The following is a 17,320-nucleotide window of genomic DNA, read 5'->3' on the forward strand; positions in this document are numbered from 1 at the left end:
TTGATTCTGGACAAGGGAGTGACCAGGCCTGTTTGGATTTGTAATGATGGCTCCAACTTCTTTATACAGTCACTGAGGAGACTATCTGGGCAGCAGACGAGTCAGAAGAAAAATGCAAGATCCAAGAGAAAGGGTGAGGTTAGGAAAGGTATTAGTGCAAGGAATGAAAGGGGAAGGTGGGTTCAAGAGGCAGTGCAGCGATGGCATCAGGAAGACCCAGATGCTGGTTGACAGGGGGGTGAAGGAGAAATTCAGGAGTCACGGCTGGTTCTGGGAATCCCTGCCTAGGAAGGTTGTAATACGGTTGTGTTGGTGAAAGAGTCAAGGGAGCAAAGGTAGATTTGGGTGGGCAAAAGGGGAGCTCAGTTTAAAACATGTTGCCTTTTAGGTTCCTGTGGTAGATTCCTAACAGACCCGTCAAAAGGCAGGACTGGAACTCCTGAGAGGGCAGGGTGGGGAATTCAGCGTCAAGAATCCTCTCAGAATGAGTGTAACAGGCCCCCAAACTGGATAATTGTTCAAAGGTATTTCTTAACCTGGAGAACACTGACCCCCAGGGGGTACATGGATAGAAATGTACTTTAATATGATTAGGTTTTTTTGCAATCCTGTTTTGTATTTTACATTTTGAAAACTGTGATTCTAAGAAGAGATGCATAGACTTCACCAGACTGCAAAAGGGGCCATGGTACAAACAACATTAGAAACCCCTGGGTCAGAGGGCAGTGAGACTGGAGAGGGAGGGAGGTGAGTACAATGACGGTCACAGGCACCCAGGTCCTGGCCGAGGCTAGAAACCACAGAGGTGCCACAGCCACGACCCACAAGGGGCTGAGTCCTGTGACGGCAACTTGTGAGGGGTGATCTTGGAAGAGGGCTTTCTTTTCCTAGAATTCGTGCTGTGGCAGGAGCAATTAGAAGATGGTTCCGTGAGTGCTTGTTTCTTTTCTGAGGTTGCGACCTCTCCACTGATGGTCAGATTCGTAGTGCATTCTGTTACTGGTGGTTTGAAAACCTTGTCAGCAGAGGGGCCTTTTGGTTTCTCCACGTGAAATTTCACACAAATCCCGGTATATGGGCCAGATAGAGTCTGGTTGTAGTGGTGGAGGAGAGCCCTGCCCACTGGGCCTCCCCAGAAGCTCTCTCACCTCTCTCTTCACTCCCCCACCGCAGAGCTGCCGAGGTCTTCTGAATGCTTCAGTCTGCATAAAATTTGAAAATCCTTGTTGGATTAAACACCCTTCTTTAAAAGTAGATGCAAAAGGGAAACATGGCAAAAGTTTTTGGACTTTCTGAGGAAAAAATATAGATTTCATCTCTTAAAATATATCTTCAGGGACTGGCCCTGTGGCGTAGCAGTTAAGTGCGCGCGCTCCGCTGCTGGTGGCCCGGGTTTGGATCCCGGGCGTGCACCGATGCACCCCTTGCCAGGCCATGCTGTGGCAGCGTCCCACATAAAGTGGAGCAAGATGGGCACAGGTGTTACCCCAGGGCCAGTCCTCCTCAGCAAAAAGAGGAGGATTGGCATGGATATTAGCTCAGGGCTGATCTTGCTCACCAAAAAAAATATATATATATATATGTGTGTCTTGATAATAGTGTCAATTTTTCTAACACAGAGAATCATATAAAAGAAGGAAACCCAGATTACCTACACATGTATGAGCCTAGAAACACTAAGAGCTGAGCTTGGTTTCTAGGCTGCCCGTGTACCTTTCCTAGTGGTATCTGCACATCAAAAGAGTATGACACAGCAAGGGCGTGTCCAGACTGTTACTTTCATTGCTACCCTGTCATAGTAGGAGCTGTCTAATCTGGAGTTAGAGATGGGCTCTCCTGAAAGTTCAAAACCCCATCTGTATGCTTCAACCACTTAACTTTCCAGGCTATCATTGACTAAAAGCTCCATGCAATACAAACAATGTAGGAAGAACCATCTGGAAAAATAAGACTTAGCAGTTGAGCTGTATAGAGAGAATGGCCAACATGTATTGTGATTGAGTCATTGCGAGATTAGAACTGTTTTACTACAGATAACAGGGCCAGCCAAGTGGCGTAGCAGTTAAGTTTGCACGCTCCACTTTGGCAGCCTGGGGTTTGCTGGTTCGGATCCTGATCGCAGACCTACTGACCACTCATCAAGCCATGCTGAGGCAGTGTCCCACATAGAGCAACTAGAAGGATGTACAACATAGAGCAACTAGAAGGATGTACAATGATGACATACAGCTATCTACTGGGGCTTTGGGGAGAAATAAGGAAAAAAGGAGGAAGATTGGCAACAGATGTTAGCTCAGGGCCAATCTTCCTCAAAAAAATGAAAATAAGTAAATAAAAATAAAAGTGTCTACCAGTCCTAAAAAAAAAAAAAGATAACAAATTACCTTAGTCTATAAAACCTTCTGGATTATATAATCCCAAAATGAAATAATCACAAGGAGAAATAATCACATCAGACACGTGACTGGTCATGACTCTTAACATAAGAATAAGTATATGAAAATAAGTCCAAACTATACAACCCAGAGGATCATTGTATACATTTCTCAGTAGTCATTGAACACACCTTCCACTGGCCCCAGCTCCTGCAGTCACTCCCTATCTTGTTGCCTAATTTTATATTCTTCATTGTTTTATAAATATGTAAAATTGTCTTATCTAGTAATTTATGTGTCTGTTGTCTTTTTTCTACCTCCAGTTGGAAGAATATTCTTTAGGTCTTTCATGATCATTGCTGGATCTCCAGCATCTAGAATAGAATATGTCACATAGTAGATGCTTATTAGATATCAGAGAGCTGACTTGTTGATTGACCAACCAAGTTGCCATCCTTATCCAAAAGGCTAGTAATTTGGTGGGTGCCATCAAGTAGGACGTTAGACAAAGAAAGACATATTCCTCTTGTTGTACAGAATCATCCAGGCCTAACCTCTGCATCCTCTATGGCCATTGACATTATACCTCATAAAAACCTCGCGGAGAGATGATTGGGTCCAGGGAAGACAATTAAAATATTCACCAGAGGGATGATTGACAAGGGAAGAAGACAGTTTGAGAAACCACTATACAAAAGCAAAGAAAGACAATAATGCCTTTTCAGTTTGAAAAGATGGAAATTAGGAAGAAACAGAATCATAATCTTTAAATTATGAAAAGTATGGTCAGGAAATATACATGCACCATTACTGGCAAATTAGAACCTGAAAAATGAGAATGAGGGACTTTTGAGGCACATGCACAGCTAAGGTGGTAGAGGCCAAAAGTTTATCTACATTTGTGAACTAAACCATTATCTTAAATCATCGATTATTAAAGGAAGCAAAGATATCTTGGAGTCTTTCTCAAAGAATGATGGCCTGATATAATGGAAAGCTCACTAGACTTCAGCTCTGATCTTCACTCTGCCCTGACCTCAGACAAGTTTCTCAGTCATCACAGCTTCAGTTTCCTCTTCTGTAAAAGGAGGGCTTGTAGTGAGTGGCCGTTCAGGTCCTTCTAGAATAGGTTCATGTTTCATGGTACCTCCTGTGGTGCCACTGCCAAACGCAGACCACAAGGAGAAATGAACCCAGTGTGAAAATCTCCATGATCAATTCCATGGAAATTCAGACTGCAAGGTCTTTTATTAAAAAACTTGTCATGTGGAATTTTCTCTATCAGTTTTTTGTCATTGAAATCTTAATGGCTGTAGGATAGTTGATATTTTTTAAATTGACTCTTAAAAATTCCCATTTTACAGTGAAATATAACCAGTGAATATCTCTGTTTTGTATGTCAAAAGGAGTATATAGCAAATGCCAAATGATCTCTTTGCTACAAAGTGTGTCAGTAGGTAGCATTTATTTCTGAAGATAAATCAGTTGTCTGCTTCCCTCCTGTGTTTCATATTTCTGATGAACTAATATTCCATGTGAGATCAACAGTCTATAGGGTGAGTAATAAGTATGACTATTAGTTAGTTATGGTACAGCTGATGAGGGAGAAATTTTATAAATCTGCCCTAGACCTTTGATAAGGAAATTGTTAAGATTTCTCCACTTTGAGGTCACTCTTTTCTAGTGGAAACACATTTTCTTCAAAGTTGACCCATGTTGGCTTTTTTCTTCCTAACAAGTCTGGACATGATCAGTTTTTTAATGATTATTTTTAAGTGTGCTTTGCTACCCTACTGTCCCCTGCTTCATCTTTCAGCTGCACTCAGATGATCATGAGATAATCAGTAAACAGCAGCGTTCTCTCCAGCCCTGGGATGACTAAAAGAACCACAGAATTAGAAATCAGTGAAGATCTTTCTGAACATAAACAGTGACCAAAACTGACATTGAAGAATCAGAAATAGGACAGTTGTTAAGTATTGGGCTGCTGATTGAAAAAGAGAATACCACATTGACTATTTATTTAATTTAAACAAAAATCTTCCTTCACCCCTTCAGCCCAGAAGAGAGAAAGGATAAAAAAAATATATGGTAGGAAAATCAGAGAAGAGAAAGAAAGGGAAACAGAAGGAAGAAATAAGAACGCAGTAATAGACCACAAAGGCAGTGAGAGAATGCAGGGCTGGTGGGAAGCACAGATCTTGAGAAGCAAGAGAGAAACACAGCATCCCGGTGAGGAATGAGGGAAGAAAGTCTAAATGGCAGCTAGACCCGGACACGCAGAAGTCTCAGGGCATCACTGTATTTTAGTCAAGGGGTGGGCCTAGACCTCTAGCCTCCCATATCTCTCAGTCACCAGCAGCTGCAGAGCCCTCTCTCTAGGGTCCACCCATTTTTGTGATCATGCTGACTGCTGAGGAACAGCCTCCACCACCTTATGTGTGTACTGTCTCTGCCTCTCACTTTGACTCTTTATTTTGTCCTACACACCAGTGACAGATGAATCTTCCTAATATACCATCCTGTGCGCATCATTCCGCAGTTCAGAAACGTTCAGTGGCTCTCCTGCCTGTAGGTTAAATCCCTTAGGTTCATAATCCAGTGCTCCACAGTGTGGCCCAAACCAGCCCCATTTCTCAAGAATTCCTCATACTAAACTTTCTCTTCAGCTGAACTGATCCGCTGCTGTTTTCATAAGCACATGGTACACATTCTTTCCTTCATTGCTTTCCCTTCCCAGAACATCTTCCCTGTGCCCTCTCCTGATATAAAGTTTATCCTGAGAAGCCTTTCCAGAATTTTCCAGCCCAAAGGGACTTCCTAGAAGTCCTTCCTTGAACTTCTGGAATACTGGTTTGCACCATGAATTTAACGTGTACTGTGTAGCACTATAGTGTCTTTCCCCCAACCTTGAAATTATACTGGAGGGTCTTAACAGCACAGACATGATGCCATACTTCTCTTCATGCCCAACACTGAGCGCATAGTAAATACATAATAAATATGTTAGCTACTTGGTCCTAGTTGTTCTGTATGACCAAGTGAAAATGCCCAATGTTTTTCTTATCTTCAGTATCTTCATCTTTGATGGGCAGTCTAGACCCTCACTAGTTTGATTGACATTGGGAACTTAAGAAACTGTTGTAGAGAGGATTTGGGTGTGGACTGTTTCTGTGGTCTCTCTGAGGCTGATTCTTGGTCTTGGTATCCATTGGAATAAATATGATGCTTCTTGAAATTTGGCATCTCTTCCTCCTTGGGTGCTTTCTATTTCCCTTTAAGATGTTTAAAAATACCATCAGAATCAATATTCTTTCTGTGGCTAGTAGTGGAACTGAATCAATCTTTTCTCCTCTGGTTTCTCTTCCTTTAAATACAGATAAAGAGGAAGTGCAGAGGAAACGGCAGAAGCTCATGCCTAACTTCTCGGATAGTTTCGGCGGCGGCAGTGGTGCCGGAGCTGGAGGTGGCGGCATGTTTGGCAGTGGCGGTGGAGGAGGGGGTGCTGGAAGCACAGGTCCAGGTACGAATCAAGTCTGTTCTTTCTAAAGCTTTTTCACATCGGAGTGGGTGTAAGTTTCTTTTCCTAGACTTCCCACCTTGTCTCTGGGTTGAGTGGCTGTGACATTATTGAGTATAATATATTAAATTAATTAAAATTTCCAGCAGTATAGTTTTTTTCAAAGAAATGCGTGTTCATTTTACAAGATGTAGATAATACCAAAAACTGTAACAAAAAAAAAGTCACCCAAGGCCAGTTATACAAAGAATACTTCTATTAACATTTTGGTATATTTTCTCTTTTTTTTTCTTTTTTGGCATAGTTCTCTTGGTATTCTTTGGAAACACTGAAAAGTTTTCATATTATATGTACTACATTGTAGAAAATTTGAAAATACATGAAAGCCTGCCATTGAAGGTTAACTACTTCTTATTTTTCTGTGCATACTTTATAGTGTATTTTTATGCATTTCCCGAGTACAGCTGTGGTCCTCATTATGGACAGTATTTTAATCCATTCACTTCTGTTAGCTATTTATTATCCTCACATCATGATTGCATCTATAGAGTCATATATGCTGCTTTTCCCTAATGAATTAACATAAGCATTTCCCCATGGTAGTATAAACTTTATGTGAGCATAATTTTTTTAAGCATCATTTTAATGACTTGTAATATTTCATCAAGTGAACAAACCATAGTATAATTTACTTGTTTTTATATAAAATGCTGTACTGGACTCCTCTATCCACATTGCTTTTCTTTTATTCTAGGTTATTTTTGTAAATTATATTCTTTGAAGTAAAATTACTTTGTCAGAGAGTATGGCATCTAATACCTGCTGCTTCCCCAAAGAGTTTTTCCCGTTTATGCTTCCACCAAACATGCATGAGAATGGACAGTGGTGACCATGTTTCTGTTGAGGAGTCAGTATATTTTTCTGTATTTTGTTTGGTTCAGTTTTCCCCTTCAGAGGTTATTGCACTATCTTGTGTGTCAGCAAGTCCGAGTGTGGGTGGTGACCACTCACCGTCTCCTCTCCCCTCCGCGCAGGAGTGGGAGACTTTCTCCAGCATGATCTTCTCCGTGCTGTCCCAAGCCTGGGCGCTGCCTGAGTTGCCAAAATGCAAACTTTGCCAGAGTGCAATTCTGTTGTCCCAGGACTCCCACGACATGTCTCACTAGCTCTCAGCAGAAGCCCCGGGTTGGGCACACTGCCCTCCCCCACCAAAGCCTGTGCTCCCCTGAGGGAAGGTTACTGAGGTTTGCCGAGTCCTCCTGGAAACAGCTGTCCTGAGAGTTCGTGCGTTTGACTTACCGTTGCAGGGTACGGCTTTCCCCACTACGGATTTCCTACATATGGCGGAATTACCTTCCACCCTGGAACCACTAAATCTAATGCTGGTATGAAGCATGGTAAGACGTTTGTTTTTTGGGTTTTTTTAATCCTGAGGAAGGAACAAAAAAATTAATTAATGCCAAAAGGTTTTTTTTATCATTACTTATCACAACATTATCATCTTGAAAAAAATTGATGAATGCAAATAAATTAAGAAGAGACTTTTCCAAAAAATTATTGTCTCCTATGGAGAGTATAAATTCTATTCCTGATGTCATGTTTATATTTATATATTTACTTTCTAAGTGGCGTGAATGGGGAAGAAAAGAATATTTAAAAGGGATATAGAGATACCTGACCATTCAAACATGAAAAAGTCACCAAACTTACCTATTCTCTCTTTTTTTCTCAAATACCACACTTTTGACGACATTTTGAGATTTATAGGAATGGCCTTTTCCCATCGAGTGCACCCCACAGTGACTTGTCACCCATGTGTGCGTGTGTTCACACACGTCCGTTCTCATGTGCCCATCGAGGAAATCACAACAGCGTCTTCGCTTGGACTGCATGCCTGCTTATGCCAGGTGCTTCCGCGGGCGTGAACTGTAATCCTCATAATTGCTCTGTGAGGAGCATATTAGTATCTCCATCTTACAGACAGAGGACACTGAGGCTCCGAGAGGGTCCTTCACTCGCTGGAGGCACCTGTCTGTTAGAGACAGAACCGCTATTTGAAGCCCGTCTGCCCATAAAGCTCGGTGCTTTCCTAGTGCCTATCAGAGAACGTAGTAAAAGAGCAGGCTCGGAAGTGGCGACTAGATAGCTCCCACACGAGAATGGGAGTTGAGCTCACGTCTCTACCACTTGCTTGGTTAATTAGCATTAGGAAAAAATAAGTGCTCTGCTTTCAAGAACTTTAAAAATTCCACTTCCCTGCAATTCACAGAAGAGCTTTACTTCATTTTTCTCTTTTACGAATAAGCAGAATGAGATGTAAGTTTTTAGAAGTATAAAAATAAATGTTTTTTAAGATCTTAAAAGTTATCACAAGAAAAAAAATTTTTGTAGCTATGTATGGTGACGAAGTTAACTAGACTTACTGTGGTGATCATTTTGCAATATATATAAATATCAAATCATTATATTGTACACCTGAAATTAATATTATGTATGTGTCAATTGTATCTCAATTAAAAAAATGTTTTCCAGAAGTGAGAGTTTAAAATAACTCCAAAACGTATTACTTATTGAATGACCATTTTAAAAGGAATTTTAAATTATTGTTTTTCTTTTTTCTTTGCAGTAAACTTGCCTCCTACCTTTATCTCAACTTCGTTGAAAAAGTGAATTATAACTTAACTAATAGATTTTACTGAGAAAAGGCTGATGTTTTTTCTTTTATCTTGGGAACCATAGATGCCCCATGTAAAAATGACCCTGAAAGTTGTGACGAGAGTGATGACAGAGAGACTGTAAATGTCTTCGGGAAAGTAACCGAAACCACAGCACAAGATAAGGAGTCCAGGGATGAGGATGATGAGGTTACTCTGACGCACGCAGCAGGAGTAAAGAAAGAGAATTCCAAGTTTCAGGGTAAGTGAGCACCCAGATTATTGCATTGTATTGGTTGGTGAGGAGATGGTCAGTTCTAGGTGTAGAAGCTGTTTCCGGAAGAAAGTTTATTTTCCGTTGATCTGAAGATGCTACATCAATATCTAGTTCAATGTGCTCTTCAGCGTCCATCTGCCTTTGGGAAAGCATGTGTCAGCTCATCTTATTCACCCTGGGGTTTCCATTTTCCCGTGTCATCTTTGAATATACAGTATGGAAATTCACATATGCATTCTCCAGTCATCATCATGCAGCTTTAGGGTATCGTAAGAGATAATCTAACTCATTTCTACCACAGATAATCGAGAACAGTTTCCATAACATGAACGGTCTCCCTCTCTAGACTGTAGCTTGACTGTCGTACTGAAGTGGAACTTTGCCTGAAAATAAGAGCTTTTGCTTTCATCCTGATATCCTCTTTGAGGAATTAGGATTAGGAGGGACAGTGCTCTTTCGTGTGTATTTTGTACTGGTACTCATTAGTGTATGTGTCATGGGTCTAGGTCATCCTAGATTGTACTTGGAAGACATTTTCTGTAAAGGGAAAGTTAGTAAATATTTAGACTTGGTGGCCACATATGGTATCTGTCGCATATTCTTTCTTTTTTACACCCCTTTAAAAATGTACAAACCATGCTTAGCCAGGGGGCCATATAAATACACACCACGCAAAGGATTTGGCCCGTGGGTGGCAATTTGACTTGCCCTAACCTTCAGGAAGCAAACTTTACAAAAATACCAATAGTTCATGGATAGTCTGTCTCTCTGTGGCAGAGACTGTTTTTTGACACTTTGCCTAGCAAGAGAGTTGTTCAAGACTCCAATAAAGGATTATTTCACCAAAAGATTGATTATTTATAATTGTGACAAAATCCAATCAGTATTATTTGGAGACTGATTGTTCCCCTTAAAATAACAGACATTTGGGAACTCCTTTCCCCCTAATAAACTGTAGACAGCTTTTCCAGATCAGCGTCTATATTTGTCAGTGAGCCAATGTCCAATTGTGGTTTTTCTAGTGAACACAATCCAGAAGCACTGAAAGGAGCATTTTCAACTAAAACGATATGTGTCAAGGTATCAGACCACTGATGCTGATGGTTTTGGCCTCAAGCATGCCATACCTGTAGAACAAGTATAGGAAACTCAACTGTGATCTGGTCATTGCCTTGCAGATAACCTCTTTCTAGAGAAGGCTATGCAGCTTGCCAAGAGGCATGCCAATGCCCTTTTTGACTATGCGGTGACAGGAGACGTGAAGATGCTGCTGGCTGTCCAGCGCCATCTTACTGCAGTGCAGGATGAGAATGGGGACAGGTAAGTCAGGACTTTTGCAAACAAGTGTCGTTTTAGGGTAGGAAAGAGAGAGAAGCATCGTATGCATGCTGGCTAGAGATAAGAAGAATTGATCGAGGTTATTGGGTCCTGTAACTGGAACACTCTCTCAAGGAAAATAGCATGTCAGTAAGGTTGAGTGGCATAATTTGCTTCTCCTGATCTGTGGGTCTCACCTTTTGGAATCTAGTATAGCCAGAATACTCATCTAAGAGTACAGCACTCTGGACAGGAAAACGCATGTGTGTGTGGGGGAGTGGTGCTTTTTGAAAAGCCTTGTTTTATTTATTGGAATAAAATTTGAAATAATATTTAATAAAGATTTGTTTATTGGAATAATAATATTTGCTTTATTTATTGGAATAGTATAAAAATGAAATTTGGTCCTACCAAATCCCCAAAGCACTTGTTATCCCAACTGCATGTTTGTAATGATGGGCTACTCAAGAAAAAGCCCAGTACAGACGGCACAACTACAGCAACCAAATGACTAAGAGGCAGCTGTCATTCCTTCCCAGGTACTGGTTCCTCCTCTGCTGCTTCTGGTAACAGTCACCCATCTGTGAGTGGATCCGACTCTGTGACTGCTCCACCCCACATTGTGTGGGAGGCTAACATTCCAGACACCACGCCTCCCATTCCTGCTGTTACTGAGCTTATATTTGCAAAGCCACTTGGCTTCTTTCTAAAACAGTTCTCTTAGTCCTTTCATTGAGACTTCTCAAATGATCTCAAAAGCCTGTAAAAATAACAAAAGATAGGAGCCCTCAGATTCAAGTCAAGTGCCTTACCTAAAACCTTCCTAAAATAATGTCAGTAGTGAGAAATCCTTTTCTGTGGAAGAGCTCTTGAGCGCTGTGTTTAAAACCTCAGTTTAAAACCTGAACCAAATGCTTTAGGAAAGTGCCAACCTCAGGGTTTCAAACAGAGACCTTTGTTCTCATTCCTTGCAGCGTAACCAAGGATGTGGTATAACCACTGGCCTTGTTATACAGTATGAGAGGAACCAGTACAACCTTCTTTGTGTAATGTCATGAACAGCAGAATGTTTTTTACAGGATTAAATAATCCAATTAGCATTCAATAGCATATAACACACAAGAGAAAGCAGTTAGACAGGACAGCAGCATTTCAAGTGACGTTTTTAGGGACCTGCCTAATTGACACATCTAAGAGGAGCACATACGAGTTAGAAAGGGACAGCTGGTGTTTGAAGGGAGCATTGTAGAAAGGGATACAAGGCTCGTGCATTCAAGTGGGTGCATTGAGGGGAAGGCACAGAGAGGTCTGAAAAACCCTGGCCATGTGTGGAGGGGCCGAGGAGGTGGCCTTCCCTGCCCACGCAGGAAATGAATACTTACAGCCCCTCCTGAGACCCCAAGCACGCTCATGCAGGCAGCCTCGGAGCTTGCCACACCTAGAGGCCAGAGAGGTGCGACTTGGGAAGACCAAAGAGGAATCCTCATAAGGATGTAGACAAGGGATAGCTTTTGGCCTTCACAGCTCAGGCCTCTTGTTTTCATTGGGCTTGTCATATTCAGCTAATGGTCTGAATCCTGTGGCCATTAGTCATCACAGAAAATACAATAAAAAAATAAAATAAAAAATTCTGGTATTGGGGAAATTCCCATGAGGGTGGGGGGAGGGAGACTGTACTTCTGCTATGAAATGCTGAGCTGCACATGGAAATTTTTAGGCAGTTTTTGAAGTATGACCTTTTTCTTGGTATTTGTGCATCATGTGTGTGTCAGACGTCCTCTTCCTTCTCAGGAGTCCTCTTCCAGCCTCACATCTCAAGAGACGATAGTGAAACCTGAAATCATTCATTTAAAAATACCTCTCAAGTCATGAAATCACAATTTAGTGTTTTAGGCCCTCCTGTGCCCATGTTAATCCCAAGTAAAATATACTTGTTATTGCTAAGAAAGTGGCCTGAATAAAATGACACCTAATATCTTTAAATTAGAGAAAATCCAGCCTCTGCCTCAAATCCCAGATGTACTGACACCGTGTGATACTTTGTGCTCTGCGTCGTAATCTATCCCTACTTTGGAGTATTCATCCTCTTAGATGTTCATCCACAACTCGACAGAGTAGTGCACGTACACCCCTGAAGTAGGATGGTTTAAGGGATTAAGAGATGGCTTTGGAGCAAGACAGAGCTGGGCTTAAAGCCCAGTGTCACCACTCACTAGCTATGTGACCTGGATTGAGTTGTGTTACACCTGTAAGTCTCAGTTTCATCATCTGAAAAATGAGGATAATATTCCCTACCTCATAGAATTGTTGTTTTGATAAATAAGATAATATACGTTAAGTGCTTAGCATAGTCTGGTAAGTAGAAGCTCTAAATCAATAGGAGCCACTTTTATTGTTGTTTTGTTGAGTCATTTCAAATTAATTTTTATAGTAAGTTTTTTTAACAATTAAAAAAAATTTATTCCCTAGGAGTGATGCTTGGCATCCACCAATATTTTCAGCCTCATTAGTGTAACCCCCTAGGTTTGTTCTGTCATCCTTATTTTAGTGCCTAAACTGTGTGCCAGGGCTGTGGGGCTGCAGCCTCCAAGCAGATCACAGGCCAGAGAGGGATAACGAGGTATCAAAAACTGCAGGTGCCCAGCCAAGCAGTGAACTTGAGGGGAGACAACTTGCACTGCCAAGGGAGTTGGGAAAGTCTTCTCCAAGGATGTAAGGTTTGAACTGAAATATGAAGGATGGAGAGGCATTGTCCAGGCAGAGAAGAGGAGCAAAACCACTCCAGGCAGAGGGAATATTTGTGGAGGAGAAGTGACATTGTTTCTTCAAAAGTTTGCCTCGAGAGTCTTCTCCCAGTAGTTAAAAGCCTGACTCGATTCTCCCCTCTTGGGATCTAGAAAGATCTTAAAAAGCTACCACACTGTATTTTGGAGGAGGGTAGCAGGACTAGGTGAGGTAACTACATTTTTTTGAACAGATCCTAGTTCAGGCATTTTACATACGTCATCTGTATGTCAGGGAAAAGTTAGAGGAGAAAATGCCCCAAAACCATAGCACAGAGGCAGAGATGGGATTTGAACTTAGGTCTCTCTGCCTCAAAGCCCAGACACCTTTACACCTCAAGGGGTCAAACCTCTATGTCCCCAGAGACCAGGCAGGCACGATAAATGAATGTAGCAGCCTTGAGTAGCCAGTAGAGCATCACCCACCTCAGAGTCAAGACATTTTATAGATGCACAACATTTGGGGGCCAAAGAAAGCTAGGTATGAGAGCCAGATTCAGTCTGCAAGTGTAATCGTATCTTGGGAATCTTTTTTTCATTAACATTTTAGTTGATTATTACTGCCATGTTTTCGTTCCAGTGTCTTACACTTAGCAATCATCCACCTTCATGCTCAACTTGTGAGGGACCTGCTAGAAGTCACATCTGGTTTGGTTTCTGATGACATTATCAACATGAGAAATGATCTCTACCAGGTAAGCAGAAATACTAAGGAGACGACTACAGAAAAATCCATTGTTTGTACGTGTGTGTGTGTTGTGTTATTTCTAACAATGTTAACAGTAGCGAAAATACAACAGAACATCTTTGTAGATAATATCCTAAAAGTTCATTACTTGGGAATGTTCTTTTATGAATTAGAATCCCTGATCTGTGGGTATAATAGCAATCACCCCACAGTGAAATTCAGCATCCTGCTGGGGGAAGGCAAACTTTAAACTTAAGAAATCTGTCAAAGAGTCGATCCATTTTAGAGGGAGAACCTAGCGTAAATACATCACATCTGTCAAGAAAAATAAAATTGAAAAAAATTAAGTTTGAAAAGCCAATAATTTACGAGAATTTTGAAGTCTGCTGAAACACATTTTGACAACATCTAGATTAAACGTATATCAAACAAAGGGTGCTGAAATCAGAATCCAAAAAGGTAAAAAGGTTGCTTGAGGAGGAAAAAGTTCTTTCAAAAAACAGAAAGACGGCTCAAAGTGAGGAAGACAGGGAACACCAAAGAGTTTTGCCCAGATCAGGTTTAAATAGAAATTAGGTGGGCTCAAAAGCAACCTGAGGAACTCTGTTACAGAAGTCTTCAGATATTGCAGCGAGAGAAGTTAGCTAGAGACTCCGTGAGGCTGCCCGATGGGCACATGCAGATTTCAGGTGAGGAAAGGAGATTGAAACTGCTTGGGCAGAACCAGAGCCTGGATGCTGGGTGTTGGGAGCCAGGAGACCTGGGCCAGCCTCTCTGGCTAAGGGCCACACTGGCAGGAGGCAACTAGGGTCCCGCTGTCCAGGGACGCTCCCTCCCCCTGTCCTGGGCACTTTCCCCTCCTGCTGCCTGTCTAGGCCCCACCAGTCTTCTATACCAGTCTCCTATCTTGCCTCCTTCTCAGCTTTTCTGTTTTCTCTCAAACCAAAGTGACTTCCCAGTCCTCCTTGGCCTAAATGTATGCTTGGACGCCCGATTCAAGCATCTCTCTCATTCTAAAAATGTGGACAACAGTCACATATAATTATTTACACCGTAAAGGTGACTGCTTCAGTTTTCAATTTTTAAAGCAGGTGATGTGAATCATTTTTATTTCCTCAAAGCAAAAGTACTAAAATGTTTACATATAGCTCTCAATAGATTTTTATCTGTGGATAGTTGTTTTCCTAATAAGGGGAAAATAACCATTTCTCATTGGATGTTGGGTTTTAGGCTTCTTCTCTGGCCATAGTGCTTAAGATCTAAGGAAAAATGAAGTCAAGGATTCTTCACTGATTCATAAATAAAATAACTAGGATGAGGTCTGATTTTAGGTACACATTTAAAGGATATCTTCTTCAAATTTTCATGCCGTTTTGTGGGTGGCTGGTGTTTGGAAAGTCATTTGAGTCTCTCGGGCTTTCACCATCACAAGCGGACAAATAAAACCAGGAGTGGAGGTCATCGCATCTCGGTCCTCCTTTTAAAGACTGCTCAACTTCATGGCCTGTAGGTCAGACTCAAGCAATTACTTGTTTTTCTGTTTATAAATAGGACCTGCAAAGGACACCACAGGATGGGATTAATAGTTGTGATTTATTATGTGCGGAACTCCCGCTGTATCATTTGGTTACACGTATTGAGACTCTCCAGTGTGCTAGAGAGAAAGCCCTGAAACCACCACCTTTGACACTTGTGTGCCTTCTCATTTGGGGACTCTGAGGAGAATACAGGTCCATTTTTTCCCCTCCTTTCCACTCCTCTCCTTAATGGGCAAGGATTCTGGTTCCCCTGGTATGCCTTCAAGGCCTCCAGAACACACCCAGTGGGAACTCTGATTTGAGAACTAGAAAAGGCTAGGATTTGGACTCTAATCTTTCTGTTGTAAAGGTTCTCTGTTAACTATTCTTGATGGGAAATTACACAGTTCTCTAAGTAATTTGGATTATTTGGCAATCGTCTTAAACATTCTCCCAAAATATCTTTCACTAATCTTAGTACATTTCGGTGGCCATCTGTCATGATCAAATCTCTCTCCCCACCCACCCTCTAGAGACACACTCAAAATAATCCCAGTGCATAGAGTTCGAATTTTTCTGAAAATAATTTGGAAATGTATTCCCTTTAAACCCCGTTTTCCTCTCTGTTCCCCTCCCCTCAACACAGACCACCACTCTAGTGTGTTTGATATGGATTGTTTCATTTGCATATGTTCCTATAAAACACTAGTGGGGTTTTTCGTGCCTGTATTTTTTCTTTTATGTTTTTAATTATTATAAATATATATGCATAGTTTTTAAAATGGTTCCTGAAGATATACATTGGAGAATCTAAGTTGCCCTCCCTGGCAGCATACACATGTTCCCAGCCCCACTCCCAGATATAACTATTGTGTTTGCAAGTGCTTTCCCAGGTATTGGCTATGTAAACATATATACTTTAAATAGATAGGTATTTTAGTATACTCTCACACACAATCCACCTTATATTATACATACTGCTCTTGCTCTGCATTAACCTTTTTCTTTAATTTTTAATTTGATATAATTATAGATTCATAGGTAGTTGCAAAAAAATGTACCAGGAAGTCTTATGTACCCTTCACTCAGTTTCCCCCAATGGTAACATCTTGTGTAACTATAGTACAGTATCAAAACCAGGACATTGACATTGGTACCATCCACAGATCTTATTCGGGCCTCACCAGTTGTAATGCAGTCATTTGTGTGTGTCTGTATAGTTCTCCACACATGTATTTTAAAATGCTTAAGTGGCTTTGTGCTACATCACTGTATTTCTGCCTTTACTGTTTATAGGATTTATCTGCGCACCTGTGTATACAGCTAGTTCACTGTTTCTGCTCCTGCAGAGAATCCTGTAGTGCACATCTCCACCTGTAAAGTGCCTGTTCCCCAGCATTGGACACTTAACCAGCTTCTTGCTTCCACCTCTATAGACAATACTGCAGTGAATATCCTCACCCATGTCCCTTTGTGGATTTGTGTCACTCAGATATATATGCTGGGGCATTTGTATTTGCATTTGTATACTTGGCTCTGTAGAATGTCTGTGTAAGTCCACATGCCAACAGGCATAGCATAAGGATTCCTGGATCCCCACATTGTGTAATTGTTTAAGATATAATCATGGGTTTAAAATCTAAGCCTGGGCGGGACCTGTGGCTTGGCGGTTAAGTGCGCGCGCTCTGCTGCTGGCGGCCCAGGTTCGGATCCCAGGCGCGCACTGACACACCGCTCCTCCGGCCATGCTGAGGCCGCGTCCCACATACAGCAACTAGAAGGATGTGCAGCTATGACATACAACTATCTACTGGGGCTTTGGGGGAAAAAAATAAATAAATAAATAAAATTTAAAAAAAAATAAAATAAAATAAAATCTAAGCCTGAAATATCACAGAAAACCTTCAGTGGGACCATGGGAGAAAACTTTAAAAAAAAAAAAAAAAAAAAAAAAACTCTCTTACTCATGGTAAGAGAAGTTGTATGATGTGAAAAAAATTATATTAAAACTACAGATAATTCCTATCTCTGAATGGTATAATGTCTTATCATTTCAGATCTTCTTTTTTGCAATCTCATTCTCTTTCCCTTCCCATCTCCCCAAATAGCATTTCTGATTGATAAACAAAGCTTTTATCTACTTACTTATTTGTTTTATTTTTTGAGAGGAAGGCTCTTGGCTACAATAT

General features: G+C 41.1%; 1 protein-coding gene across 2 annotated transcripts in view; it reads left to right on the forward strand.

Annotated features, from left to right (window-relative positions):
* NFKB1 (nuclear factor kappa B subunit 1) overlaps positions 1–17,320 on the forward strand; it is a 113,800-nt gene that overhangs the window by 84,948 nt on the left and 11,532 nt on the right. For both annotated transcript variants that reach the window (XM_087434649.1, XM_087434648.1), the window contains exons 12-16: positions 5,755–5,898; positions 7,203–7,292; positions 8,635–8,811; positions 10,005–10,146; positions 13,507–13,621. In XM_087434649.1, coding sequence (XP_087290775.1) covers positions 5,755–5,898; positions 7,203–7,292; positions 8,635–8,811; positions 10,005–10,146; positions 13,507–13,621 — 668 coding nt within the window. The remainder of the gene's footprint in view (positions 1–5,754; positions 5,899–7,202; positions 7,293–8,634; positions 8,812–10,004; positions 10,147–13,506; positions 13,622–17,320) is intronic.

The sequence above is a fragment of the Ceratotherium simum genome, chromosome 8 (assembly GCF_057802395.1).
Source record: "Ceratotherium simum simum isolate JZ-2026a chromosome 8, ASM5780239v1, whole genome shotgun sequence".
NCBI classification, from domain to species: domain Eukaryota; kingdom Metazoa; phylum Chordata; class Mammalia; order Perissodactyla; family Rhinocerotidae; genus Ceratotherium; species Ceratotherium simum.